General features: G+C 49.2%; 1 protein-coding gene across 4 annotated transcripts; it reads left to right on the top strand.

Moving 5' to 3' along the window:
• The first annotated feature begins 9,617 nt into the window (after positions 1–9,617).
• Positions 9,618–25,382, top strand: LOC116949515 (protein reprimo A-like). Of its 4 annotated transcripts, none has more exons than XR_004403910.2 (3): positions 9,618–9,916; positions 10,187–10,237; positions 13,227–14,970. XR_004403910.2 is itself a non-coding variant. In XM_076069190.1 (3 exons), exon 3 carries the CDS (start codon positions 23,845–23,847, stop codon positions 24,229–24,231), a length of 387 nt encoding a protein of 128 aa, XP_075925305.1. In that variant the 5' UTR covers positions 9,635–9,916; positions 10,187–10,237; positions 22,069–23,844; the 3' UTR covers positions 24,232–25,382. The 4 variants fall into 4 exon arrangements, 3 of the variants coding, with proteins under 3 accessions (XP_075925305.1, XP_075925304.1, XP_075925303.1); XM_076069190.1 differs by lacking the exon at positions 13,227–14,970 and adding an exon at positions 22,069–25,382 and having other exon boundaries at positions 9,635–9,916; XM_076069189.1 differs by lacking the exon at positions 13,227–14,970 and adding an exon at positions 22,066–25,382 and having other exon boundaries at positions 9,635–9,916.
• Positions 25,383–27,996: the final 2,614 nt, after the last annotated feature.

Genomic DNA, 27,996 nt, shown 5'->3' with positions numbered 1-27,996 from the left:
AATGCTGCCTATGACCCCAAGAACACCATCCCCACCGTCAAACATGGAGGTGGGAATATTATTCTTTGGGGGTGTTTTTCTGCTACGGGGACAGGACAACTTCACCGCATCAAAGGGACGATGGACGGGGCCATGTACCATCAAATCTTGGGTGAGAATCTCCTTCCCTCAGCCAGGGCATTGAAAGTAGGTCGTGGATGGGTATTCCAGCATGAGAATGACCCAAAACACACGGCCAAGGCAACAAAGGAGTGGCTAAAGAAGAAGCACATTAAGGTCCTGGAGTGGCCTAGCCAGTCTCCAGACCTTAATCCCATAGACAATCTGTGGAGAGAGCTGAAGGTTCGAGTTGCCAAACGTCAGCCTCGAAGCCCTAATGACTTGGAGAAGATCAGCAAAGAGGAGTGGGACAAAATCCCTCTGAGATGTGTCCAAACCTGGTGGCCATCTACAAGAAACGTCTGACCTCTGTGATTGCCAACAAGGGTTTTGCCACCAAGTACTAAGTCATGTTTTGCAGAGGGGTCAAATACTTATTTCCCTCATTAAAATGCAAATCAATTTAACACATTTTTGACATGCGTTTTTCTGATTTTTTTTGTTATTCTGTCTCTCACTGTTCACATAAACCTACAATTAGAATCATAGACTGATCATTTCTATGTCAGTGAGCAAACGTACAAAATCAGCAGGGGATCAAATACTTTTTTCCCTCACTGCGTATATAAAAGTTTAGCGACAAAAGTAACTTTCAAAATTTCCGATCCATTGTCCTCTTATGCCATGTAAATAATGTTTTACTTAATTTATTGGGAGCATAATAACATGGAAAATGTAGTCCAACGACCCACATGCGCAAGCTAGGTTTAACATAAGAATTTTCTCCCATCTACACAAGATTATGAATATATATTACACAGATTAATCGCAAATTCCAGGATGCCCAGCATTTGTGGAATATAGCAAAGCATGTCACTCAGTGGAAAAGTTTGCATTCATCCAGGCTCTCACAAATTATGTCTAGTCATGTATGCTAATTTGCGATCAAGACAAAATGACGGAGACTTGAAGGATAAATGAATATATGCTAAATGTGATCCCTACACATCACTCCAAATGTCAGCAGCATCACATACGAAAGCGCATTTTAAGCACAAAGTGTTCCATTTTGTAGCATGATAACATTTTTGAATGCCTTTGAGGTTAGCCACTGTGTGAGCTGGGGTGGTGAGATTTTGGTGTCTGCCTTGTAAACACATTTAGACCAGTGCAAGTCCTCGCTTAATGACACGGAAAGAAAGCAGGATTATTGTAAATGTGACAATGATGGACTGAGTAATTTTGAGCAAAGGAAAATCAACTCTAAAATGTTTATGGTTATAATTGGGGCCACTTTGTACACCATCACCATAATCAATAACTGTCATTAAAAATATATTGTATAAGTTCAGAACATATGTGTGGGTGAGCAGGTCCCTGTGGTATTGTAATCGTTTGCAGTGAGGAGCAGTCGCATAATGGTTCGCGCACTGCACTACGAACCCGGTGAACTGAGTTCCATTCCCACTCAAGGCCAACATCAGTGACGAAATTTTAAACCAATCCCAGTCCTGGGCCTCCTCTATTTCAACTCATCCTCAAATGAGTTCCTTGTGTGGTATATAAAACACCACCTCTGGGGAGACAAAGGTGGCCGGGCGTGGTGCTGACCACACCACCTCCTCGTGTGTCATTCCAGCCTTCATAGGTGCTCACTAACAACATTTTCCCCAGCAGTCTGTATGGCTAAAGGGGAGTGGGGGGGGGATCTTTCTTTGAAGTGTTTTTTTTTTAATTGCGCTATGATGACCAGCATAAGCACCCTACGTTGAACTCAGCATGGTGTGAGTGAAGATCGACAATCTGGAGACGGACAAAGACGGGCACACGGTGCTCCATGCTAGCCTTCATATGTGGTCACGAACAGCACTTGCTCTGGCTGTCCATACGGCTAGCCGGGAGATCTTTGTCTTTGTGTCTGCAAGTGTGCGAGCCCTTACTCCTACAGAAATAAGAGAATGCACTGACAAATGTGGTTTCAATGGAATGAGAATGGTTCCACAAAAGCTTAAAGGACGATTATATTGGCTTCCTCAGTCATAGACCCTCCCATTGAATGCACACAGTTAAGTAACTTTAAACACTACATTGCAACAATGCCATGTGCCCCTCGGCATCACCGTGTAAAACCAATTGGCGGATTAACATTGCAATTTAATTAATGACATGGTTCCACTAGAGCTGGCTTCCCCCCCCCCCCCCCCATCCTGGAATGGCTATTTTTCTTGCAAATAAAACATTATCATGGGCTGCAGAGAGACATCACAATGATGTGCTGCATGCACAGAGACACACGGGACACAGTAAGATGTGTTGGGAAAGGAGGCTGGCGATATTGAAATCTTGCTCAGATTCACACTTGCTCATGGAATTTTTTTCAGCATATTAACCGTTGTAACACTCACTTGGCGATTAGCATATAAATATGAACATTACGTGTAATCTTTGGAATTAGGTCAGCGCAGTATTTTCGCATCTCCTTTTCAAAACGTTTTGATTGCTCTGGAATACATAGAGAGAGAGAGACACAAAGAGAGATTTTGTTTTCATTTCACTGTGATGTGTCCATTGTTTTATATAACAAGATAAAATAGACGTATGAATACTTGTGGTCGGGTTTTTTTTCTCGTGCCAGACGGCTTATAACACCAACAATAAAAGCCCCAAAGAGTTTACATTCTCTCTTGTAATCGCAATATACCGTCGTGTCGTTGTCTGCTAATGCTGTAATTTAATTTCTTTCGTACGTGAAATACACATATATCACTCAACATTCGTGCAATAAGCATTTGGTATTCATGCATCCTCACGCTTAAAGGATATTACAGCATGCAGAAATCATAATTACCGTGTTCTATAAAATGACGAGAAGCATATGCATGTATTGATATGATTTGTATGCAGAATGGTTTGGTGAAATATGCTGCAGAGTTTCACAGTGCGAGACGAAATATATATAGCAGGCACTGCCATCAGTAATGGATTTCTGAATGGAGATTTTCATTTTGGCAAATGCGCAGGCAATGCTGTGCGTAAACAACATAGGTGGCTTCGTTGTTTGAATTTTAACATGGATTCATTGTGCTTTGAAAATATACAACTGGGTGCTCCGTAAACGGTGTGGTATTGTTGCTGTTGTTGTGCTAATGCGTGTTCACTGCTCGTTCAGACGCAGCATCCCGGTCTGGAAAGAGGAACAAACACCACATGGCCACGCTGCTTTGTGCATGTCAAGCTTTGCAGATAATGAGGCAGGATCTCTACAAGCGCTTATAACCAACAACAGCAACAACACTTTCCGGCAATGAGACAATCGCTGTATGACAGATGGCAAGGAATATAACCTCAAGCGAGAGGAACAAAACCGTTCCATATTCATTTACATTTTAGTAGATTTTAAGTATCGAAACCTGCCAATGTATTATTACGTAAACTACAATGTTGGTACGGCATTTGATGTGAATTCGGAACGCGACAGGGGAATGTATTTTTTCTTTCGGAAATGTATAACTTGCTGTGTCCGGCGATGTTTATCACTAAATTGCAAGCGATCGTTTAGTACAGTAGATACAAATGCAATGACATGCTACGTAAATACTTTTTTGCGTGTGTGTGCTCATTGTTCCTGCATGCTGGCCTTGAGTGCCGAGTACTGGAATGCTGACAATTGTGCTGTGCAAATCCGCGCGTTGTGCGCGCTTGTGAGTGGGAGGAGCAGGTTCACGCGAGGGACCCTGTGAACAGTAGCGCTCCCTCCAGCACAACAACAGCAACAACAACGTGATCAGTGCAGCTGCAATCCAAGGGCACGCTCACTCATCAGCCACGCTGAGAAAAGCAGTTATTCACAAATGAAAAGGTGACGTTAAATGTGCCTTTGTCGTGCAGCCCTGCTCGAACACGTCTTCATCCCCATTACTTTGTCCGCGTGATCTCCGCGAATGAATGCATGTCATTTGTTTCCTTCTCGGCGCATACGGCTCCTAATCTGTCGCTCGCGTGGACTTGCCTCCGTCATCACCGGGCAATATGAAGTGCAATAAATTCGGTGCCATTCTCGGCATTTCATTTTGATTTGCCCGTCAGCCAATGTTGACCCAAAAACACGTGTTTGCATTGCAGAGTAGTGTACTCTAACGCGCGACAACCAGGATTCACTATCTTCCATCTGGTGGTGTCAAACGTGCAAACGCATCCGTCTCTTTGGAGAGGACATACATCTCCGTCTCACCTCGCCCGCTCGACCGACGGATGCAATGTGCGTTTGCCGAGCACATAAACAGTCAAAAGTAATTTTGTGAAATTCCGTTTGCTTAAAAATTCTGCAAATAAAAAAAAACCCACAAAACCCCCCCCCCCCTTTAGCCAAACGTTCGTCAAAGCGGCGTGTTGAGCGTGCCATGCATGGGTGCAGGGCCAGGAGGAAGACACCGCCACTCTCAAGAGCGGCTCCACGTAGACCCCCCCCACACGTGCAAGCCGTGATGAATGCCACGGGACGAAAGTGGCAGTATTCTCATTACCGGCGACGTGCGGGCTTAGCCCATTAACAGCGACACACACTCGGGTTTTAATTAGCCACCATCGGTGCATGTTTCATAAAGGGATTGATATTAGTGAGACAAATGCGCTGCCAGAACCCAAATCGGGCGTTTCATTTGTCTTGCGATTAGGGGCCGTGCGCCATTAACTCCGCCACACCTTTCATATCCAGTTGTCACCTACGGCTGAATGGGGGCGAAAAAAAATACACATTTGTCATGACCATTCACCTGGTTTTCGATTACTCCAAAATTCCATGCCATTATACTGAACCAAACTCGATTTGAAGCTTTCGCGACTGCAGGAATAACTCTTTGGTTCTTTCGGTAAAGTCACGTGGAAAGACAATAAATTAAATAATAGAGTGCGACGTTTCGATTGCAACACAAGCAACCGTCATCAGGTAAGAATGAATGAGAAAACAAACTTAGAAATGTAATGCAATACAACACAGAGAGTCGGCTAACACAACAGTCAACACCCTACCTGGTTGATTACGTTCTTCCAACGATTGCTAAATTTGACAGACAAAATACAGTTATGACATCATCGGTGTCTACGCCACTGCGCAGATTGTTCTGTTGTGCTGTTGCCTGAGCTAACAAATGAATAAAAAAACTAATCAAATCCAGACTGCGTCGTTATATAAACTATCCTTTTACTGGTAGGAACCTCCTGGTTACACCAGCCCACAGGGGATTATTGTGTCCGTCCGTCCGTAGTGCATCCAAAAATGGGAGGGGTGGGGCTGGGTGGGGAGGGGAGGGTGGGGAGGGAGGGGCTGGGTGAGGAGTGGGGCTGGGTGGGGAGGGGCTGGGTGGGGAGGATTGGGCTGGGTTGGGGGTGGGAGGGGTGTGGCTGGGTGGGGAGGGGCTGGTCACCCCGTGGTGCCCTTATAAAACTCAACGTTTAACCTACTCACGCCAGCTTGTGCCCGCCCTCACAGTCGGGCATATTTGCCGAATACACCACGCCGCCGTTGACCCTGGCCATTGACCGAGCAACCCAACGTTCCTACCAGCTCCCTCCGCAGGAATGTGTTTCCCGTCCAAGGACGGGTGTATTGCAGTAAATCTGAAACTTTCAAGTGAAAAGCAGCCCGTGACGAGATATTCATTGCATCAATTCGCGTGCAATATGTAAGGCCGCGGTGACACAGACTTACTTCATTTTAAGGTTATAATCCCTTGTTCATCATGACGTCCTTTTTACTTCGATGTCTCAACAGCGTCACGGAGATCACGTGACGTGAGGGTTCTGCCTTTGCAGTGAGGGTTGTGAGTTGACGCCGAGGAGGGGGGAGGAGGCGCCTCGCCCCCCATTGTGGAGTGACGTCAGCTGCTAATTATTATTAATGGAGGGGGGGTGTCCATTTGGAGGACGTCACCTGTTCATGATTATTAATGAGGGGGGCTGGTCGACGTGGATTGACGTTACGCGCGGGACACAGACATTATTGTCTCATTATAGTAGTAAATATATATGTTCTAGAATTTAATTTACAGCAGCGGAATGGAAGGTAGTTAAAGGACACTGCGTGGTGAAAGAATAGTAAAAGCGAGTACACAATAGGAGCATGTGCGCGCGCAGGCGTTAGGCCAATAAGAATACTGTCTATTGTGCACTCTCCAAATGTCCTTTACAAATTGTCACGTGGTTGTGGCAGTGAAAACAGCAGTCGACATCTGAATGAAGCCAACCCACAGTCCTTGTATGGATCAAGGTCCTAGGCCATAATGAAGACACAATTAGGACAATTATAACGTGAATTTAAAACAAAGGTCTTTTGTAGCCAACACAATGGGAGGGAAAACAATGATCTCACTATTCTTATTTTTAAAAAGTACAATTATTATGCCTATTCTTATGTAAAATGTGTCACAATATACAGGGTGGTCCAGATATCTTGTGGCCCGCATTTCATTATCTAAAACATAATATTGTTTTAAAGTAAGGTTCATTGAAAGCAGAAATTAATATGCAAAGGAACAAAAATGATGTTATGGGTCAATTAATTGGGGGGGGGGGGGGGGGGGTCACAAGACATCTGAACCATCCTCTACAACTTTATTCCAATCATCTGCTGGATGAAGGCCTCTCAATGGCTTGTCAGTCCTTGTGGGGGGGGGGGGGGGGTGATCACACTTCACCGCACTGATTACAGCAGGTTGGTAAACAGTGGGTGTCTCGGTCCAGCTCAGGTCTACACTTGCCGCTCATTCTATCCGTACACGCAGGGTTCATAATGCAGTGCCCCAACCATTCCGCCACCACTCCACCTCAATACGAATGCATGAAGAGAAATGTCAGCCGAACACGACGTTCAGACTTCAAATGGGTTGTTGACTACAACGAGTGAGTGAATGAACGCGTTCCGCTACAATACAATACATCACAGCGGCACCTCATTACAACTACGCTGAAGAGGGATTCATTAACGATTTGTATTGCAATTGGCCAATTATGCAAATTTAGGATTTTCATTGTATTTCAAATAGGCTGTTATGAAATTAAAACTGAACGGACGCCATGAAACATGTTCCTTTGTAAATGGGACGTATGGCAACAGTATCGGCCACCAGCTCTTTATTTCATAATAGAGGTTTTCTTGGGTTAGATCGCGTATATATATAAATGTTGAGTCGTTAAAACCCGCCACCGCCCGACACAGCCAACTAGTAAGGGTTGTCACGTAAACAACGTGACAATTAGTTACTTGTACAGCACACCGGTGTGTTGGAGAGCCAAGCCACAACATTTATAATCTGAGTACGACGTTTCGCCAGTAATTACAACTAGCTTCATCATGTTCTGTTTACGTGACAATCCTTACTAGTTGGCTGTGTCGGATGGTGGCGGGTTTTAACGACACAACATTTGAAGCAATTGGCGGGACCCCGGGGTTCCATCACTGCCACGGGGTGGGAAAAACCGCGTAGCGACACGAGTCTTGTTGCCTTACCGACAACAAAACTAGTGGTCAATCGATTGGCCTCGTCGAGAGCTACTCGGGGACACTAAGTTTCGTAAAAAGTTGAAAAATTACACAAACACGTTAAATTCACTGCCTGGGGGGCGGTGGGGCCTGCCTTGGCAAAGAAGCTGAGGATCGACGGCTGACCGGAGGGCGTCGTCGCCGCGCGCGACTGCGGCGGACGCCCCCCGGGGCTTGCGTTTGGCCGGTGGGGTGGCGCCCATCGTGTCGATCGCGCCTGCTGCTGGCGCTTGTTGGGGCGAGTCTGGGCGGGCGGCGCGTTGCTGTCGGGATCACGAGTGGGCAGACTGAAAATAATAATTATTGACCTAATTTTTGCGGGACCCCGGGGTCCAGCCAAATGATTCATTTATATATTTACTCGATCTGACCCAAAAAAAAACTTCTTATGGACGACATTGGTCACGAAAGCCTGCCGACGTTTCATTCTACCAATGTATCAGCAGGACGGACCAACAACCATCGCTACATTCACAGAGGCTTCAGAAACATCCGAAGGGCCCGAGGAAGAACATTTCTACTGTCACCCTGGACACGCCCAGGCCCATCATTAGGGTCGGGTCACGATGGCTGGGCTGTTGATGTGGACGGGGAGGTGGAGGGAGGTGCGGTGCATGGTGGGGCGGAGATTGTAGCCTTGCCTGTCAAGTGGAGGCACAGGAGATGGGGACATCGGGCATGTTGGTCTCTGGCCAGGTACAGGCTTCAATCCCATTAATTGTGTTACAGTGCTTAGCGCAGCCTTCGATGCATCTGGACGGCAAACCTGAGTTTGATTCCTCGGGCACGGCTAACGTCAGTGGCGAGTGATGTTTGCGGCGGGATTGTGTTGTTGGTCTTTCACCAAACCGCTCGAATAGGCAGGGCGAAGTGATCGACGCGGCACAGGGAGGCCTTCGTCCAGCAGTGGATTGACAAAAATATTTTAAATTATCACTGTTACATTATCATTAGTCTCATAGGAATGTAAATGTAGTCAAATTACTGCGTTTAGAATCCACAAACCGTTTGATTATTTTATTTTTTACGTTACCTTTATTCCCACTCGTTCCCTTTCGGATTACACGTTTTCAAGTGAATAGGATTACACGTTTTCAAGTGAATTAAAAAATGTTGACTCACCCTTGCTGGCATGAGCGGTCATTCACACGTAAAAGTAAAAATATGAAAACAATAAAAAATAACCAAACATGCTGCATTGCATTTACAATGTGTTTATTGAATTTGCACGTGCATATTATCTAGGTCTCTCGGGAACAAATTACCCATTGTGATTCCAGGGACTTTGCAGGCTCTGACGGCTTTACATCGTGAGCCAGAAATAATAATTTACAAAATGTTTACTTGGAGGCAGTGGGTGCGGGTGTTACAGAACGTTGTGAGTGCTTGGCACGGGAGTCCTACAGGACATGTGTGAACCAAGGGCTCCATATCTTCTCGGATTTTTCCCGTCTAAATAAAGATTCTGAAGGTGTCCGTAGAGAGTAGTTGAAGTTTCGGTGTGGTTTTATTTTTTCTTCATGCCTCGCGAATGTGGACCTCTGTGCACGATTGCGCTCAGAGCTTCTATGCCCACAGTGACTGTCTTTAAATGAAGGCTCAAGGCCTATTTGTATGATTTTATTCTGGCATGCCATGATTATTTTACCGTCTTATTAATTCTTCCTTCTCTTTGTGTATTTTTATTACGAGTGTTTAATATGCTTTTTTTAATGTTGGGTTTCACTTTACTCGCGTGAAGTGGCATTGAACATTGTGGTATGAAAGGCGCTCTATAAAGAAAGGTTATTATTGGGTGCAATAGTGCATCATACAGGGGATTGTGAGACCGTAACGCAGGAAGCGTTAATTTCTTAGCGCGCCACGTGGGACGTGTTTAACGATCAGCGGGCGCGTGCAGCGTTGAACGAGTTAATTTGTATTTCAATGGGGAGGAGTTAATTGGTAAACGCGGATTCACGTCGTTGCGTGGTGGTGGTGGTGATGGGGGTGTGGGGCACGCGAAGACTGGAATTTCGGAAACCCTGGAATAGCCAAATTGGAAAGTTGCAATAGACAATGCTACGAGAGAATTGCAGATATAATTAGTAAGATAAGGTGGCGGAAACATTGAGTGAGGCACGTGCAGGATGGAGGGGGAGGGCGTGCTACCAAAGCGGGCATTCGAGTGACACCCAGAGGTTGGTGACCAAGGAGAAGAACCGAATAAAGCCAGATGGTGGGACGACATCAGAGCAGGCCTTGTGGAAGGACGAGTGTCAATTATGCAGCAGCTGCAAGGTGAGACCAGCAGGAAGGAAGCGATGATGAGGCCATGGCGCCTTCCCACGCCGTCGGCTGCGATGGCCTCCCTCTCTCTCGCGCTCTCTCGTCTCGCTCGCCGTGGTGTCTAGCGATCGTGGGACGTCCCATCGGCTCGAGCGGAGGAGGCTCGTCGCAATCGCTTCGCGGACGTGTTGGATGCACGCAGATAATGAATACAACGCGCAAGTAATAAACAAGCATGCACACCGCATGTCTGTGTGTGTCTGTGCGTGTGCGTGCGTGCAGGCAGGCAGGGCACACGCGCTTGGTGACTGCTCCCCACGCTGGCGTCAGTCCGTGAGTTTGTATGCAGTGATCCTGGGCAGTTGTCATGCGATGCGATACCTATGCGCCCATCGTGTTCGCGGCGGCACAACGCTTGGGCACGACTTCACTGCCAATTATTCATAACAAAAAAAAAGTTGACGGCGGCACGCCGGCGGGGAATAACCGAAATGTGAAAAGGTCGCCGGGAACTTTCTAAGCAGGCGTTGCTTAAGCACCATCAAGCCCGTCGTCAGCGGGGCTCCTCGAGCAGGCAGAGGCTGTGTGGTCCTTCCAGCGAGGACACTCCGGCAGGGGACAACATGTGCAGAGAGCAGCGCACAGGGGCTCACGAAATCAAAGGCCACGAACACGTGGTGGCATTGTCTCACACACACACACAGACCATCTATATTTCGAGAGTAGTGAGAAACAGTTGGTAGTTATGACTGTGAACGATGAGTGACATATCTTCCGGTTGCCGAAACGAACATTCTGAGGTCGCACTCATTTGCACACACCAAGTGCTTGCCACAAATGAACCACAAATACCTTGGTGATCTCGTCAAGAAGCATGAACCATCATCACGCAAACTCTCACGGTCATCCTCGCAGCAGCAGCGGCTTTTGGCTGGTCATCGAACAAACAAGGTCACAGCATGGCGCGTTCAGGTGCGAATCTTCGACCGCCTGGAACGCTCTTACTTCCGATATTAGGAAGCCACTGGAGCTATGCACTTTTAAATCATCTCGATTTAATTTGTTTTTAAGAACTGATTTTTCGTGTTTAGTTTGTTGCCCTTCCCCCCGCGCCTCCGATGAGCACGGTTGGCTACGTACGGTGCGAAAGAAGTTCACCATACATCTATCCAACATACAGTTCCACCTGGGTTTCACAATGGCCAAACTGGTTGGCTGGAAAAGTGGACGAAAATTGTAGCAGGATGAGACGGTGGAGCGGTGTCACTGTGGTCAGCGCATTGCGCTTCGAAACCCCTTGACCCGTGTTCGACTCCCGACGATGGCTATATCATCCTTGGCAGGTGATATTTGAACCAGACCTGGCCTCCACCACCTTCACCAGCCCGCACTGACCGGTGAACGTGGTGAAGTATGGTTAAATTGCGTCCCCATGGCCGACACGGCGTGGAAGGACCACGATTTCCGGTGTATTGACAAAGGGCTGACACAACAAATGGTAAGGAAGTTCAAACAAGAGAAGACAATCATTCCACATACCAGCATGCCAGATGTTGTTGAGTGAAATGCCGGCGTTGACAGAAGCTTACAAATTAAGTGATTGCAGTGAATATTTCGCGTGCACAGAGAACACCCCGCAGGGATGTAAATCGCCCCTTCACCCCTACGACTGTTTTTTTTTTGCTAAAATGCCGCATTAAACATATACCGTCGCTCAATACACGCAACAAAAATAATAGCGTACGTCGGCAAAGCAAAGAATATAATCGGAGATGCTTCGCGCTTTCACGGCACAATGCAGGCGCATTTTACGATTAAAGATAGCTTTCAGATGAGTGATTGGGCACGGGCAGGAAGCGTCGCGTGTGTCGGATCACTTCCAATTCGCCGTCGAGCCTCCGGCGTCCCGCCGACATGGTCAGCAGTGATTGTTATAAAAGTGGCGCTGAATTATTCAGCGCGTCTTCTATGAATAAATAAACTGCTGCATTTATTCGCGGGCAGTTGTCTCTCCGAAGAGCGACTGTGTTGGGGGGGGGGGGGTTCCCTTTGTATTCACCGCGGCGGTGAACATCGGCGCCATCCCACCTAACCCCCCAACGGCATGTGCGACACACACACAGAGAGTCGTGGAATTAAATGTGAACGTTAAAAACACCAAGGTCGGTTGGCCGAAACAAAGCGGCGAATGAAAAAATGCGAGGGCTTTGACATTGCGGGGCCGCGTGCCGCGTAACTTAACGCATTATCGAAATCGATCAGATTTTAATTTCCACCGTGTGGGGGGAGGGGGGGGTTGGAGGTTTTGTAAAGACTTGCGGAGGGTGCATCAGCCCAAATGGAGGAGCAAGCTATAATGTCACATCGAGATGTACAATTGAGATAATTTCGTAACAAAATGAACGGGTCACATTGAGACGTCAGCCGACGCCGTGAGTGCTCTGAATTGTAACGCCCGCAGCTACTCAACGAGGCCCTCGCGCATTTAAATTCCAGAAACCTGCCAGCCCGTCGTGCATTTTCCTCTGCGCCGCATGCAACGGCGCGCGTGTCCTCGCGTCTCGATAACCTCCCGGGGAGGAGGAGTAGGAGGAGGAGGGGGAAAAAAAATCCGCACGGCAGAGCCCCCCACGTGCAACGCCCTTGCGCGAGAGGCGACTTTGGGGCCGCACCGGACGAGGCGATATGGGACGCAGCGTTGGCAGGGCGGAAAGATCGCGCCCAGTGGCAGCGCGTCTCGTGCATTCATTTGGCGTCGCGTATTAACGGCAACGGAAAAAATATCGCCACACAAACCCACACAATGGCAGTGCTTAGGGCACTGAAGCGGGAGAACAATGGCAAAGTACATCACCCTCCCCCCCCCCTCCTCCTCCTCCACAAGAATGGGTCGTGCTGTCATTTCAGCTGAGTCGGTATCCTGTTAAACCTGACCTCCCTCGTCGGGGGGAGGGGGGGGAATATCTATACCACTCTCACAAGAACCCCCACAACTCTGTCCGATGCATCAAACAGTCATTGCCAACGTCGTCGTGAAATTCTGTTCAAGCAGACTCCTCTGAAAAAAAAATTACGTTTCGAAGGGTGGCCGTGAAGGGACGATAACTTAAACTTTCGCCAAAAAATAGGTAGTCCCAGTTTTCAAAAACGAACCTCTGTGTGGAGCTTCCGTCTGATGGTGAGCCCTGAGTCAGTGGTGGAAACTCCACTATCCTGTGGCTGGGGCCCATCTTTCTATATTTCAACCAATTCGGTGCGGCTCATTCCACTAAACACAGAGGGGCGATTAACTTCTTCTTCTTCCGTATGGCTGCTGGTGTAGATGCAGAGCGACAAACTGCAAAGTCACATTCAGGTGGTCAAGCCAGACAACCGCATCAGGAGCAAGCGGAGAAGTATCGTCATCATGGTCATCATCGTCGTCATCGTCACCATTGTTATCATCGTCGTCATCGTCGTCGTCACTATCATCGTCGCTGTGATGTATCCTTCGTTGTTTTGTGGATCGGGGCACATTACACGTTGAGCGGTCTCTGTTCTGGATGACCGCAGTCGCACACCGCTGGAGAGTTTCTAATTTGAACATTTGTGCATCATCCACTATCTGCTATTGCTGCTGCCGCCATTGGTTGTGCAGTGGATGCGGTTTGGGGTGGACCGTGAGCTTCGTGAAAGTTCCAACCCCAGGAATATTTTACGTTGGGTCTTTAACATGGTGTGTCTTTGTGAGTTCTTTCGAACTCCATTCAGCTCTCCAAGCTTTAAGGCGACGATGCGCTGACGAGCAGTTAGTGGCTATATATATACTGCACTGTACGTTGCCCAAGGGCTTAATAAAAAAAATCGTCAAACAAGGCCTTTTGTAATTTCTCCTCACATTAGTAAAATTGCAAAAACGCTATTTTGTGTAAAAAGATAGACCCCACCAGTATGGCTGTTAATATTCTTAACTTTCATACAATTGGTTATCCGTACAGCTCGGAAAATAAGACGTATGTTAGTTCGCAGTCAATTCCCATGTATATGCGTACACTACGTAAATAACGAATAGATACACATATTCACCAACAATCATTACGTTCCTGGTCTTTTTGCATCTTGTTAGCATTTTTAGTAAATTCTCAGAATTTATGAGAAATACTTTGGGTAAAAAATCATAACCTGATGCCACTCGCTAAACAGATTTCAGACTTTAGTGTCTTCCCCAGTTTGATGCTGCTGAATAGGCTGGTGATGGGAAGGTGGAGTGGTAGTGTAGTGGTTAGCGTTCTCTGCTAGCGACGCAGTTCAATTCCCGCTCACAGCTAACACAAGTGACGATTATCTAAACTGGTCCTGGACCTCCCCTAGGTCGACTTAGTCTCAAATGAGTACGTGGTGCGGTGTGTGATCATCAACACTGGGGAGACAAAGGCGGCAGGGCGTGGTGCTTGCCACCCACCCCCTTGCGTACCGTTCCGGCCTTCACCAATGCCAGCTAACAGCACTTGAATCGATTGGCGGTGACCCGGGTCACCATCGTGACCCGGGGGTGCCAAAACCTCCATAACTTCGAAACCAGAAGGCCTATGAAGACGGGAGATGTCACTGAGCCCGATACGCACGCCAAATATGGAAATAAAAAACACACGCAAAACACCCATAAAAAAGGGGGGTTGCTGGGGATTTGTGCGTGGCAACGGCTGTTTATCGCTTGTTTTGAAAGTACATCGGGATGCTGGTCTGGTCATTCCCCAGCACGTTCTGCTTCTTACGGGGTCGGCCACCCCCCTTGTCTTTGGGAGCGAGAACACTTGGAGGCAATGGCACACCAGGCGCTCTCTTGGTACGGCCGGCGGTCATGGTCGTGCTGGCGGGATCGACATCGTCGTCGTGATCATCATCGCTCCCAGCGTCGCCCTCCGGCAGGACAGGGTGGTGGTACCAGCGATGCTCCCAGAAAAAGAAACCTTAAACTATGCCCGGCCCACCAATATTTTGCGGTGGCCCGGGCTACCGCCAATCGATTCACTTGTCCCAACAGTCTGTTAAGAATTTTTAAAATCTAGATTAAAAACTCTTTTTTTCACTGCTTTCTCTGTTTCATTTGGTGTCCTTCCCCCGCGCCTCCGATTAGCATGGTTGGCTATGTGCGGTGCGACAGAAGTTCAAGACTATACAGGGCATCTTGTATTTGATGGGAAGGTTCAGTCAATTATTCAGCCCACAGAACACTGTCGAAAAAAGGCCTGTTTTCCAAGGCATGCTGGCTTTAGTGCCACTTGCCAAGCTACACATATGTCACAAAAGCCACGGCACCCTCTCCCAGTAGGTCACCTATGCAACGACCTCTGCGCCACTGCTAGAAATAATGGCACACCTTTCGGTCACCACATGCCAACTTCACGGTATCCCACAGAATGACGGTGCACGCGATGCCAATTTCCACCAACTTACTGGACGGAGCTTATTTGAACAGCCCAGCAAAATGTTGCCAATGCGCGAGTCTGCACGGTGGTGGCAAAATGCTGGCCCCGTGGAACATAATGTCGGCGCGCGATGCCTGTGTTCAAAATAAAGTCTGGTAATTGTGGGATTTTTGGAGCCTAGCTTGGGTGGTTGGCAGGAAGGTGGTTTTCTCCAATGTAACGGAATTTAAAGTCACATTGCTGCTATTTTCTTCTCATCTGTACATTTTCTCACCGACAATTGGAATTATTTGATCATCTGCCGGCACGTGAAATGGAGCAACGCTTATGAATAGCAAGTTACCAAACAAACAAAAAAACCCATTCAAGCCGATGCCAATCACCGGGTACACGAAATTATGCCATTTGTGCAGAAGAAAATATATCTCCATGCAAACCCCTGCAAAATTACTCATTTGTCCTCGAACTTCGAAAACCTGGTACGACCCTCCTGATAAAAAAAACAGTCTTCAGACTCAGGCGTTCATGGATAAACAAACATAATGATAATAGCAATAATGTAGTTTAAAAAAACGTTCTAATCTAATTGTTTTAATCAGTATGTTTGTCTAAACTTGATTACGGTAATTTTGCATGCATTTGCGTGGAAATCCGTGAGAATTCTCCACGGTCGGCGCGTCCGATTAGCACGGTTGGCTACGTGCGGTGAGAAAGAAGTTCAACATACATAAATACATACATTTAGGCCGAATAACTTTAAGTGCCCTCTTCATTTGAAGCTTTTGTTACTGCAGGAATCCATACTCTTTAGTTCTTTCGGTAAATTCACGTAGGTATAAAATAAAATAAATCGCAACGTTTCGGGCGCTTGTGTTGCGCCCGAAACGTCGTGATTTATTTTATTTTATACCTACGTGACTTTAAGTCGTCCTATTCTTATCGATATGTCTGTCCACTACGAATTGTGACTCTTGAGGTACATCAGCAGGGACAAGGTTCCACGGCATATTCGTTCCTCCCTCCCCGGAGCCCGATCAAACAGAGACGGCCCTTACCCATGAACATCTGGCAGTTCACCAGCATTGGTTGACTCGAAGCCTGTTCTCTGCTGAACAGATACTGAAACGCCGAAACCACTCTAGAGGGTTTGTAATTTGTGTTGCACTAATGCTTGCTGAAATGATGCACTCCCAGAAGGCTCATGAGCGGGTTATTTTTTTTATTATTATTATGATGATAATATATAATTGGACAGATGTGTGAAGGTGTATTATGTCTGCTCATATATATATATTTTTTTACCATCGCTGCTCCGAGGTTGGATTTGCTTTTACTGCCATCTGCTGATGAGAAGTAATGTAATCATCCACGCCTTTCCCTCGTAAAAATATCAGTGGCTTATCATGTGGAAATTTATAGCAACTAAATCCTTGAAACTACCTCATATCTGTGCCCAATCTGGAAGATAGACATTATGAGTCTGCACAAATCTTCAGAATAATTGATGAACTTTATATTTTATTCGTTGCAGCCGAACATATCCCAGTAAATGCCTCGCCGAGTCTGACCTCTCAAAACGGTGGGTATCGATCTGTCCGACTTGGGATGTTTGGCCATTTCCTTCTTGTTGTCAGTTACCCAGCTAGCTTTGCAAGGGAGATCCGTGGTGCAATTAGCACAGAACACGAACAACATCAAAGCGATCCGTACGGAAGAAGGGACAACTGCACGTCCCCCAACACGCTCACAAATCTGACGGCTTCTGGATTTAAACGTGCTTGTACCATAGGCAGCCACTCGACAAGGCATTTGCAAGCGACACGATAAGACGGTCATATTCCATCTGCCCCTGCAGTTATAGCTGGTGTGCATTGTAAGCACATTTTTCTTAGCCAATTGGTGAATGCCTACCGTCATTCGTGATGTGTCCAAACTGAGGATGTTTTCCCGTTCTCGTTTCATTCGTGCCTTCCCTTAAACAGATGAGCCTGTTGATAGGATGTGACACGGCCGTAGCCATGGAGTCAACATTGGGGAGGACCAAATCTTTCAGGGGGTCCTGGGGGGTCCCCCCCGCCCCCCCAGAAAACAAATCTAAATTTGAAAACTAATTTCCTGCCTAAAATATAAAAAAAAATTCACTAACACATAGGATGGACTTTTTATTTATTTTTTACAATAATGTCTAATAGTGTATTGTATTACATTGCTCTGTTTTTTTACCTTTTCTTGTTTCATTGTTTGTAATGGCAGAGATTAGGGATTAATAAAGTACAACCATAACCATAATCATATAAACAAATCTGTTTATAGCAATATATTGGGGGGGACATTTTGAGCATATCCCCCCCCCCCCCCAATATATGTTATAATTACGGCCTTGAGATGTGATAAAGGCGGAGCCCTGCAATAGCTCACTTCACGCCATTGAAAGGCGGAAGGGCGCCCACTAGAGGGACCTCTAGAGAGAGCATTGAGACCATTGATAGACAACAAATTCATTTTTTTATTTGTCATTCTGAACGGAAGGAAAACCGGAGTGATCTGTAAACGCAGTGCTCCGTAGCTGCCAGGAGGAGTCGCTGTGACACTGGACGGAGAGCGAAGCAGCTCTGGTCTTGAGGTTGACTGAGACGGCGAGACAGACACTCGTGAACGCACGTGTCACAGTGTGCCACTCCCGTGCAACAGTGTGCCACTCACACAGCACAGGGAGCTAAAGACTCGGGGGGTGGGACACTATTGCTGGACTGTGAGCCATGATGCGTTTACAGGCTGGTGTGTGTCCTGGTCAGCACCGTGTTTGTGTTGTTTACAGGCTGGTGTGTGTCCTGGTAAGCACCGTGGTTGTGTTGTTTACAGGCTGGTGTGTGTCCTGGTCAGCACCGTGGTTGTGTTGTTTACAGGCTGGTGTGTGTCCTGGTCAGCTCCGTGTTTGTGTTGTTTACAGGCTGGTGTGTGTCCTGGTCAGCACCGTGGTTGTGTTGTTTACAGGCTGGTGTGTGTCCTGGTCAGCTCCGTGTTTGTGTTGTTTACAGGCTGGTGTGTGTCCTGGTCAGCACCGTGGTTGTGTTGTTTACAGGCTGGTGTGTGTCCTGGTCAGCTCCGTGTTTGTGTTGTTTACAGGCTGGTGTGTGTCCTGGTCATCACCGTGTTTGTGTTGTTTACAGGCTGGTGTGTGTCCTGGTCAGCACCGTGTTTGTGTTGTCTACAGGCTGGTGTGTGTCCTGGTCAGCACCGTGGTTGTGTTGTTTACAGGCTGGTGTGTGTCCTGGTCAGCTCCGTGTTTGTGTTGTTTACCGGCTGGTGTGTGTCCTGGTCAGCACCGTGTTTGTGTTGTTTACAGGCTGGTGTGTGTCCTGGTCAGCACCGTGTTTGTGTTGTTTACAGGCTGGTGTGTGTCCTGGTCAGCTCCGTGTTTGTGTTGTTTACAGGCTGGTGTGTGTCCTGGTCAGCTCCGTGTTTGTGTTGTTTACAGGCTGGTGTGTGTCCTGGTCAGCTCCGTGTTTGTGTTGTTTACAGGCTGGTGTGTGTCCTGGTCAGCACCGTGGTTGTGTTGTTTACAGGCTGGTGTGTGTCATTGTCAGTACCGTGTTTGTGTTGTTTACAGGCTGGTGTGTGTCCTGGTCAGCACCGTGGTTGTGTTGTTTACAGGCTGGTGTGTGTCCTGGTCAGCTCCGTGGTTGTGTTGTTTACAGGCTCGTGTGTGTCCTGGTCAGCTCCGTGTTTGTGTTTTTTACAGTCTGGTGTGTGTCCTGGTCAGCTCCGTGGTTGTGTTGTTTACAGGCTGGTGTGTGTCCTGGTCAGCTCCGTGTTTGTGTTGTCTACAGGCTGGTGTGTGTCCTGGTCAGCACCGTGGTTGTGTTGTTTACAGGCTGGTGTGTGTCCTGGTCAGCACCGTGTTTGTGTTGTTTACAGGCTGGTGTGTGTCCTGGTCAGCTCCGTGGTTGTGTTGTTTACAGGCTGGTGTGTGTCCTGGTCAGCACCGTGGTTGTGTTGTTTACAGGCTGGTGTGTGTCCTGGTCAGCACCGTGGTTGTGTTGTTTACAGGCTGGTGTGTGTCATTGTCAGTACCGTGTTTGTGTTGTTTACAGGCTGGTGTGTGTCCTGGTCAGCACCGTGGTTGTGTTGTTTACAGGCTGGTGTGTGTCCTGGTCAGCTCCGTGGTTGTGTTGTTTACAGGCTGGTGTGTGTCCTGGTCAGCTCCGTGTTTGTGTTGTTTACAGGCTGGTGTGTGTCCTGGTCAGCTCCGTGGTTGTGTTGTTTACAGGCTGGTGTGTGTCCTGGTCAGCTCCGTGTTTGTGTTGTCTACAGGCTGGTGTGTGTCCTGGTCAGCACCGTGGTTGTGTTGTTTACAGGCTGGTGTGTGTCCTGGTCAGCACCGTGTTTGTGTTGTTTACAGGCTGGTGTGTGTCCTGGTCAGCTCCGTGGTTGTGTTGTTTACAGGCTGGTGTGTGTCCTGGTCAGCACCGTGTTTATGTTGTTTACAGGCTGGTGTGTGTCCTGGTCAGCTCCGTGTTTGTGTTGTTTACAGGCTGGTGTGTGTCCTGGTTAGTACCGTGGTTGTGTTGTTTACAGGCTGGTGTGTGTCCTGGTCAGCACCGTGTTTGTGTTGTTTACAGGCTGGTGTGTGTCCTGGTCAGCACCGTGTTTGTGTTGTTTACAGGCTGGTGTGTGTCCTGGTCAGCACCGTGGTTGTGTTGTTTACAGGCTGGTGTGTGTCCTGGTCAGCACCGTGGTTGTGTTGTTTACAGGCTGGTGTGTGTCCTGGATAGCACCGTGGTTGTGTCGTTTACAGGCTGGTGTGTTTCCTGGTCAGCTCCGTGTTTGTGTTGTTTACAGGCTGGTGTGTGTCCTGGTCAGCTCCGTGTTTGTGTTGTTTACAGGCTGGTGTGTGTCCTGGTCAGCACCGTGTTTGTGTTGTCTACAGGCTGGTGTGTGTCCTGGTCAGCACCGTGTTTGTGTTGTTTACAGGCTGGTGTGTGTCCTGGTCAGCACCGTGTTTGTGTTGTCTACAGGCTGGTGTGTGTCCTGGTTAGTACCGTGGTTGTGTTGTTTACAGGCTGGTGTGTGTCCTGGTCAGCACCGTGTTTGTGTTGTTTACAGGCTGGTGTGTGTCCTGGTCAGCTCCGTGTTTGTGTTGTTTACAGGCTGGTGTGTGTCCTGGTCAGCACCGTGTTTGTGTTGTTTACAGGCTGGTGTGTGTCCTGGTCAGCTCCGTGTTTGTGTTGTTTACAGGCTGGTGTGTGTCCTGGTCAGCTCCGTGTTTGTGTTGTTTACAGGCTGGTGTGTGTCCTGGTCAGCTCCGTGTTTGTGTTGTTTACAGGCTGGTGTGTGTCCTGGTCAGCACCGTGGTTGTGTTGTTTACAGGCTGGTGTGTGTCCTGGTCAGCACCGTGGTTGTGTTGTTTACAGGCTGGTGTGTGTCCTGGTCAGCACCGTGGTTGTGTTATTTACAGGCTGGTGTGTGTCCTGGTCAGCTCCGTGGTTGTGTTGTTTACAGGCTGGTGTGTGTCCTTGTCAGCTCCGTGTTTGTGTTATTTACAGGCTGGTGTGTGTTCTGGTCAGCACCGTGTTTGTGTTGTTTACAGGCTGGTGTGTGTCCTGGTCAGCACCGTGGTTGTGTTGTTTACAGGCTGGTGTGTGTCCTGGATAGCACCGTGGTTGTGTTGTTTACAGGCTGGTGTGTGTCCTGGTCAGCACCGTGTTTGTGTTGTTTACAGGCTGGTGTGTGTCCTGGTCAGCACCGTGTTTGTGTTGTTTACAGGCTGGTGTGTGTCCTGGTCAGCACCGTGTTTGTGTTGTTTACAGGCTGGTGTGTGTCCTGGTCAGCACCGTGTTTGTGTTGTTTACAGGCTGGTGTGTGTCCTGGTCAGCTCCGTGTTTGTGTTGTTTACAGGCTGGTGTGTGTCCTGGTCAGCACCGTGGTTGTGTCGTGCCTGGCAGGCTGTGAGCTGTAAGTCCAATTTGAAAGACATCTTCAGGTCACCGGGCCGTAGCGTATTTGGCCTGGATCTTGCTGCAGGGATTGCCGTGGGGTCTCTTATTCAAGTGCCCCCCATCCCTTCACCATTATTCGTAGCCCGGCCCCATGCGCCCCCGCAGCTCCGGTGCAGTTGCACCGCCTGCACACTCGAGAGTTGCTTGCGCACCGCTGTTCGCGATGGGCGAGTGCCGCGTGTCGCTTCGGCTGTGTCTGCGAGTTCTCTGTCGCAGTGTCAGCGAGAGGAAGCCACCGCGTGAAAGCAAGTGCACATTTTTAGAAATTGAGAAAGGGGCCGTCCATAAATGACGTCACGCACCCCGGGGGGAGGGGGGTCAGACATTTGTGACGATGTGTGACGAGAGGGGGGGGGGGGGCGTTTGAGAAATGTGACGTCACATCAAAATGCGCAACAGTTATAACAACACTAATTGTTATAACACTCCTACAACATCAGAGTGCAGCGCCACATTAAATACGCACTACAATGACAATAGTTTAAAGCGATTTGAAGCATGTTTTATTTTCAAAATAGAAATACGTTTTTTTTTGGGGGGGGGAGGGCAGAGCTTTGTGACGTCATATTTGAGGGGGGGGGGTCTGACTTTTTGTGACGCCGCATGACGAGGGGGGAGGGGGTGTCATAAATCGTCCAAAATCGCGTGACGTCATTTATGGACGGCCTTAAACGACCTTACCGGGATTCGACGTTTAGAATTCAAGTGTATATTTAGATTATATGTTTTTTTTTTCCTTGTATCTGTGCCTCAGTAGAACGCAGGCATCGCGGCGCGCGTCAAGACAAAGAACCTTTCCCGTCAATCAACGTTGCCGACCTCTCATCAGCGTTCGTCTATGTTTATTTTGGTCGAAACCTAATGACTCAACCTCCCTGACCCGTTGCGATCGGCGCGCGCACACAGCACCGCTCTATAATTCACCCCGCCGGCACGCATTCAAAATCCAGGGGGGGGGGGGGAGGGGTCGCATTCGGTGGTGTTAAAAAAAATATATCTTGCTGGTAAAATAAAAAAAATATCTTGCTGGTAAAATAAAAAAAATATATCTTGCTGGTAAAATAAAAAAAATATCTTGCTGGTAAAATAAAAAAAATATCTTGCTGGTAAAATAAAAAAAATATCTTGCTGGTAAAATAAAAAAAATATCTTGCTGGTAAAATAAAAAAATTAACTCGCCCACATCTTCGGAAGATTGCGCTGCATTTAGCTACAGCCCCCTTACACTGTCCCCAAATAAATATCTGCGGAATCTGAAGTCTTTGTTTCCGTCCAACTAACCGAATAACCTCGCCTCTCACCTCGTCTCTCGCACCCAACCACTGCTTTGCATAGCGATGCAACTCGTGTCAACAACAACAACGACAACGAGGAATTAGCAACAGCAACGACAAAGTCCCCGTGCCTTGCAACGCGCGCTCGTGCACCACGCCGCCTCCCCCCCCCCATCGCTGATCTCCGATGGTCGCTCCCCCTCTGTCTATAAAAGACGAGGAGCCGGGGGAGGTGCCGTCTCTGGCCCCGATATCCGCGCTGCGCTCCTTCGGGTGGTGACACCCCTTTGCCGAGCCGAAACACCACAACAAGCAGGACCCCATAACCAGGACACCCATAACCAGGACACCCATAACCAGGACACCCATAACCAGGACACCCCCCCACCTATTAATCCCCCAGCCCCCCACCCCCCCCCCCTCTCACATGAGCAGGGCTTCGAAGAATGTCACCCCTTGCGTTGCGCTTCAAAGAGACATCGACAGGATCACTCTGTGCGTGGTCTACGTGAGTCGTCCTTAGCGTGTCGCTCTCGAGTCACCCGCTACGACTCAAGTCACCCACCCCCGCGTCACCCGCTACGACTCAAGTCACCCACCCCCGCGTCACCCGCTACGACTCAAGTCACCCACCCCCGAGTCACCCCCTACAACTCAGTCACCCACCCCCGCGTCACCCGCTACGACTCAAGTCACCCACCCCCGCACCCCTGCGCGCCGCTCGCAGGCGTCATTCTGCGCCAGCTCTCGACGCTGCGCTCACAAATCGATCTCCCTCGCGCTGCGAGCACGTGCCGCTGGGCGCTGCGCTTCAGTCACCCGCCGTGCGCCGTGTGCAGGAGTCAACCTCGAGCCGCGTGCACGTGCAGTTGTCACCCTGCGCTGGTGTTCAAAGAGTCGTCGTCGTCGTCCTCGTAGTCGCTGGGCTTCCAGAAGTCACCCTCTGCTGGGTTGCTCACCTTAAAGTCGCCACCGGCTTCCAGGGAGTCACCCCGTGCTCTGCTCATTTAGGAAATCACTCCCGCTGCACCCGGGCTTCCAAGAATCATCCTTGCGCTGCTCTTCCAGCAGCAGTCACCCCTGCGCTATTATTCCAAGAGTCAGCCCCGGGTGACTTTACGAGAGTCTCCCCCTGCGCTGCTCTTCCAGGGGAGTCGCTCTGCGCAGCAGCAGCAGCAGCACCGCGACTGGCGCACCCCGATGCGCTCTGCGCCCTCCTCCATCCCGCGCCCGTCAGCGCCGCGCGGCGTCTCTGCGCCATGAACGCCTCTTCCCTTCTCAACTTGAACGCCTCCCTGCTCGCCCTGAACGACTCCCTGGGCGCGTTCAACGCGACGCTGCTGGGCCACGCTGGGGCGGCAAACGGCTCCGCGCTGGGCCAGTGCTGCAACCTCTCGGCACCGGCGGTGGCGGACGGAGGAGCAGGAGGAGCCGGCTTCCAGGCCCCGCTGCCCGACCCCAGGAACCTGTACATATTCCGCGTGGTGCAGATCGCCGTCATGTGCGTACTCTCTCTCACCGTCGTCTTCGGAGTCTTCTTCCTCGGCTGCAATCTGCTCATCAAGTCCGAGAGCATGATCAACTTTCTGGTGAAGGAGCGGAGGCCCTCCAGGGAGGTGGAGGCTGTCATCATCAGGACCTACTGACGGCGCGCGCGCAACGCGGTGAAGAGAGAGCCGTGCCGTGCCCGAATTCCCGAACTCGTTCGAGGCTTCTGTGCCGGACGCGGGGCTCAACGACTGTCCGTAGTCTGCTGGCTCCATCGAGCTCGATAGTTCCCAAGGCGCTCCATCATCTTGACGGGGATGTGGTCTCCACGCAACCTTCTTGGGCGCTCACCAAGGGGAAGTGTCCTCCACGTGTCTCCTGCTGCCATCCCAGTGCGTACGAAGATGTTGCCGTCTGCAGGGCGAGTCGCGCTGCGCCGATTGCCCGCTCCCAATGGGTAGAATTAAGCGACGCGATGTTCCGTAGATTACGATTGAGGCGCGTTTCGTTTAAGCCATTACTGTGGATATCGTCTCAATCCGAGTGGAGCCGTAGTTTCGTGCGCGTTTGTAATGGTTGTCGTCGGTGGTTGTTTCAGCTGCTGACCGAATGCCGCTTACATTGGGGAAGTGGGCGCACGGGATTTTGTCGGTGGTGTATTTCGCGAATATTACTCGAGTCGTGTTGATGATGTTCGGCATGGGGCGATGTTGGCCGTTCGTAGTTCGCTGTGACTGCTTTTCTTTCTTAATTGCTCTGGTGACGGTTTATACAATGTGAACAAAACACTGTATTTTGCACAAAAAAAACGTTTTCTGAATCAGAAGAAATTAGCTTTTTGTACTCTCGGCTTTCCCGTGCAATGAATGGAAACGTACATACATTTTGTAACAGCAACAAACACAGCAAACACAATTAATTAACTTAAAAAAACTACTTTGTTTAACTGGACGTGTTTTACAGGTTTTGCGCTACGTTTTGTAAAGATGCGGTGATTCCGTGCTTAAGGCTTTCTCACAGTCGTGTGTCAACCACCACCACCACCTCCATCAATGGGAAAGCATGCTTCACGAAAGATGAATTTGTACTAAATCAATTGATAGCGCATGCTTACAATGTTTACTCTGTATGTGCTTTACCAATGACGTTTTTACCGTCTGTCAACAACACAAAAAATGCCTGGAGCTTCGATTTTCACATCGGTTGCATGGAAAGTACATTATATACACTTATATTTTTGCATGGTTGTTATTATCGATATTATGATGAAACGAAAAAGAATCTTGCCATTAAAATCAAGTTAAATGTTTTTTTTTAAAGCATTGGCATTTATTTCAGACGAAACTGATTGGTTTTACCTACTTACCGGGGATGATGAAAACAAGGTCGTAATGAGTGGTTTGTTAATTTATTTCACGTGAATTGAAAACGTGCGCCTGGGTATGACTGCCCCACTCGATTAAACGAGCGGAATCTTTATTCACGCGCTCACTATACCACGCACACACACGTGCGTAATGAACACACACACAGACACACGTGCGTGATGAACACACACACAGACACACGTGCGTGATGAACACACACACAGACACACGTGCGTGATGAACACACACACAGACACACGTGCGTGATGAACACACACAGACACACGTGCGTGATGAACACACACAGACACACGTGCGTGATGAACACACACACAGACACACGTGCGTGATGAACACACACACACACACGTGCGTGATGAACACACACACACACGTGCGTGATGAACACACACACAGACACACGTGCGTGATGAACACACACACAGGCACACGTGCGTGATGAACACACACACAGACACACGTGCGTGATGAACACACACACAGACACACGTGCGTGATGAACACACACACAGACACACGTGCGTGATGAACACACACACAGACACACGTGCGTGATGAACACACACACAGACACACGTGCGTGATGAACACACACACAGACACACGTGCGTGATGAACACACACACAGACACACGTGCGTGATGAACACACACACAGACACACGTGCGTGATGAACACACACACACGTGCGTGATGAACACACACACACAAACGTGCGTGATGAACACACACACACAAACGTGCGTGATGAACACACACACACAAACGTGCGTGATGAACACACACACACAAACGTGCGTGATGAACACACACACACAAACGTGCGTGATGAACACACACACACACGTGCGTGATGAACACACACACACACACACACGTGCGTGATGAACACACACACACACACACGTGCGTGATGAACACACACACACGTGCGTGATGAACACACACACACGTGCGTGATGAACACACACGCACACAAACACACGTGCGTGATGAACACACACGTGCGTGATGAACACACGCACACACGTGCGTGATGAACACACACACACACGTGCGTGATGAACACACACACACGTGCGTGATGAACACACACACACGTGCGTGATGAACACACACAAACACACACGTGCGTGATGAACACACGCACACACGTGCGTGGTGAACACACGCACACACGTGCGTGGTGAAGACACGCACACACGTGCGTGGTGAACACACGCACACACGTGCGTGATGAACACACACAAACACACACGTGCGTGATGAACACACGCACACACGTGCGTGGTGAACACACGCACACACGTGCGTGATGAACACACACACACACACGTGCGTGATGAACACACACACACACACGTGCGTGATGAACACACACAAACACACACACGTGCGTGATGAACACACGCACACACGTGCGTGGTGAACACACGCACACACGTGCGTGATGAACACACACACACGTGCGTGGTCAACACACACACACACACACGTGCGTGATGAACAACAACCGCCGTTCGCCACTAAGTGGCGGTGACGTCACCACGACGCTTGTGCCAGGCCATGTGCACCTTGAGGCCACGTGAAGTGTCGAACGCCCGCCGAGAGGAGGTCACAGGACAGACCCAGCAGGTGCCACGGGTTGACTGACTAAGATGACTGAGACGAGTAGCTGGTGCACCAACTGTGCCCCCTACTGTGCCAACCTGCAGTGCTTTATCCACCCGGCGCTCCGCTAGTTGTTGTGAGCGTCGCTCCTCCGCCCTCCTTTGTTGTTAGAGGGCGACTGCCTCCAACTGCCCAATAGCGTCCTTCACGAGCCTCCTCCACAGAGGCCGATCTTGACACCGCTGGTACCAGTCATCGGCAAGTCCACTCAGCTCCACGTCCTCCTATACCACATCACTCAATTTCTTCTCTAGCCGGTGCCGCGCCCGTTTAGCCCCCTCGATCCGGCCGAACAAAAGCTGTTTTGGCATGCGTTACTAGGCATGCGGGCTACATGACCCAGCCAACGCAGCCTTGCCTGCCGGAGGAGTTCACCGATGGGACCTTGCCCAGATCTTTCAAGGATTTGTGAGCTCCTCACACAATCCAGCCTGGTTAAACCAGGATGGATTGTAGGCAGGCCAGCCTAAATGTTTCCAACCGGCGAAGATGCTCCATTAAGGGGGTCCACGTTTCGCAAGCGTAGAGAAGAAAGGGCATGACCGTGGCCGAGAAGACCTGAAGCTTAGTGTGGAGCGACAGACCAGGTAGCTTCCACATAGCGTTACGCAACCGATGAAAATATATTGCCGCTCGACTGATTCGGAGTGAGACCTCTGCTGTTAAACTGAAGCCGGTCCTAAGCACACTGCCCAAGTATGGGAAACTCTCCACTCTCTCCACAACTGCCCTATCACCGATTGGGAGTTGTGGGGGTGGAGTGTCCGATGGTATAAAATACCCAGGCAGGTGCTTAGTTTGGTGGGGCTGATGGTAAGGCCCCATCTCTTAGTGGCACGCTCCAGTCTCAGCAGCAGCGTCTCC

The sequence above is a fragment of the Petromyzon marinus genome, chromosome 2 (assembly GCF_048934315.1).
Source record: "Petromyzon marinus isolate PM22_M1 ecotype Great Lakes invasive population chromosome 2, UKy_Petmar_22M1.pri1.0, whole genome shotgun sequence".
NCBI lineage: Eukaryota > Metazoa > Chordata > Hyperoartia > Petromyzontiformes > Petromyzontidae > Petromyzon > Petromyzon marinus.
This window is presented reverse-complemented; position numbering and strand designations above follow the sequence as displayed.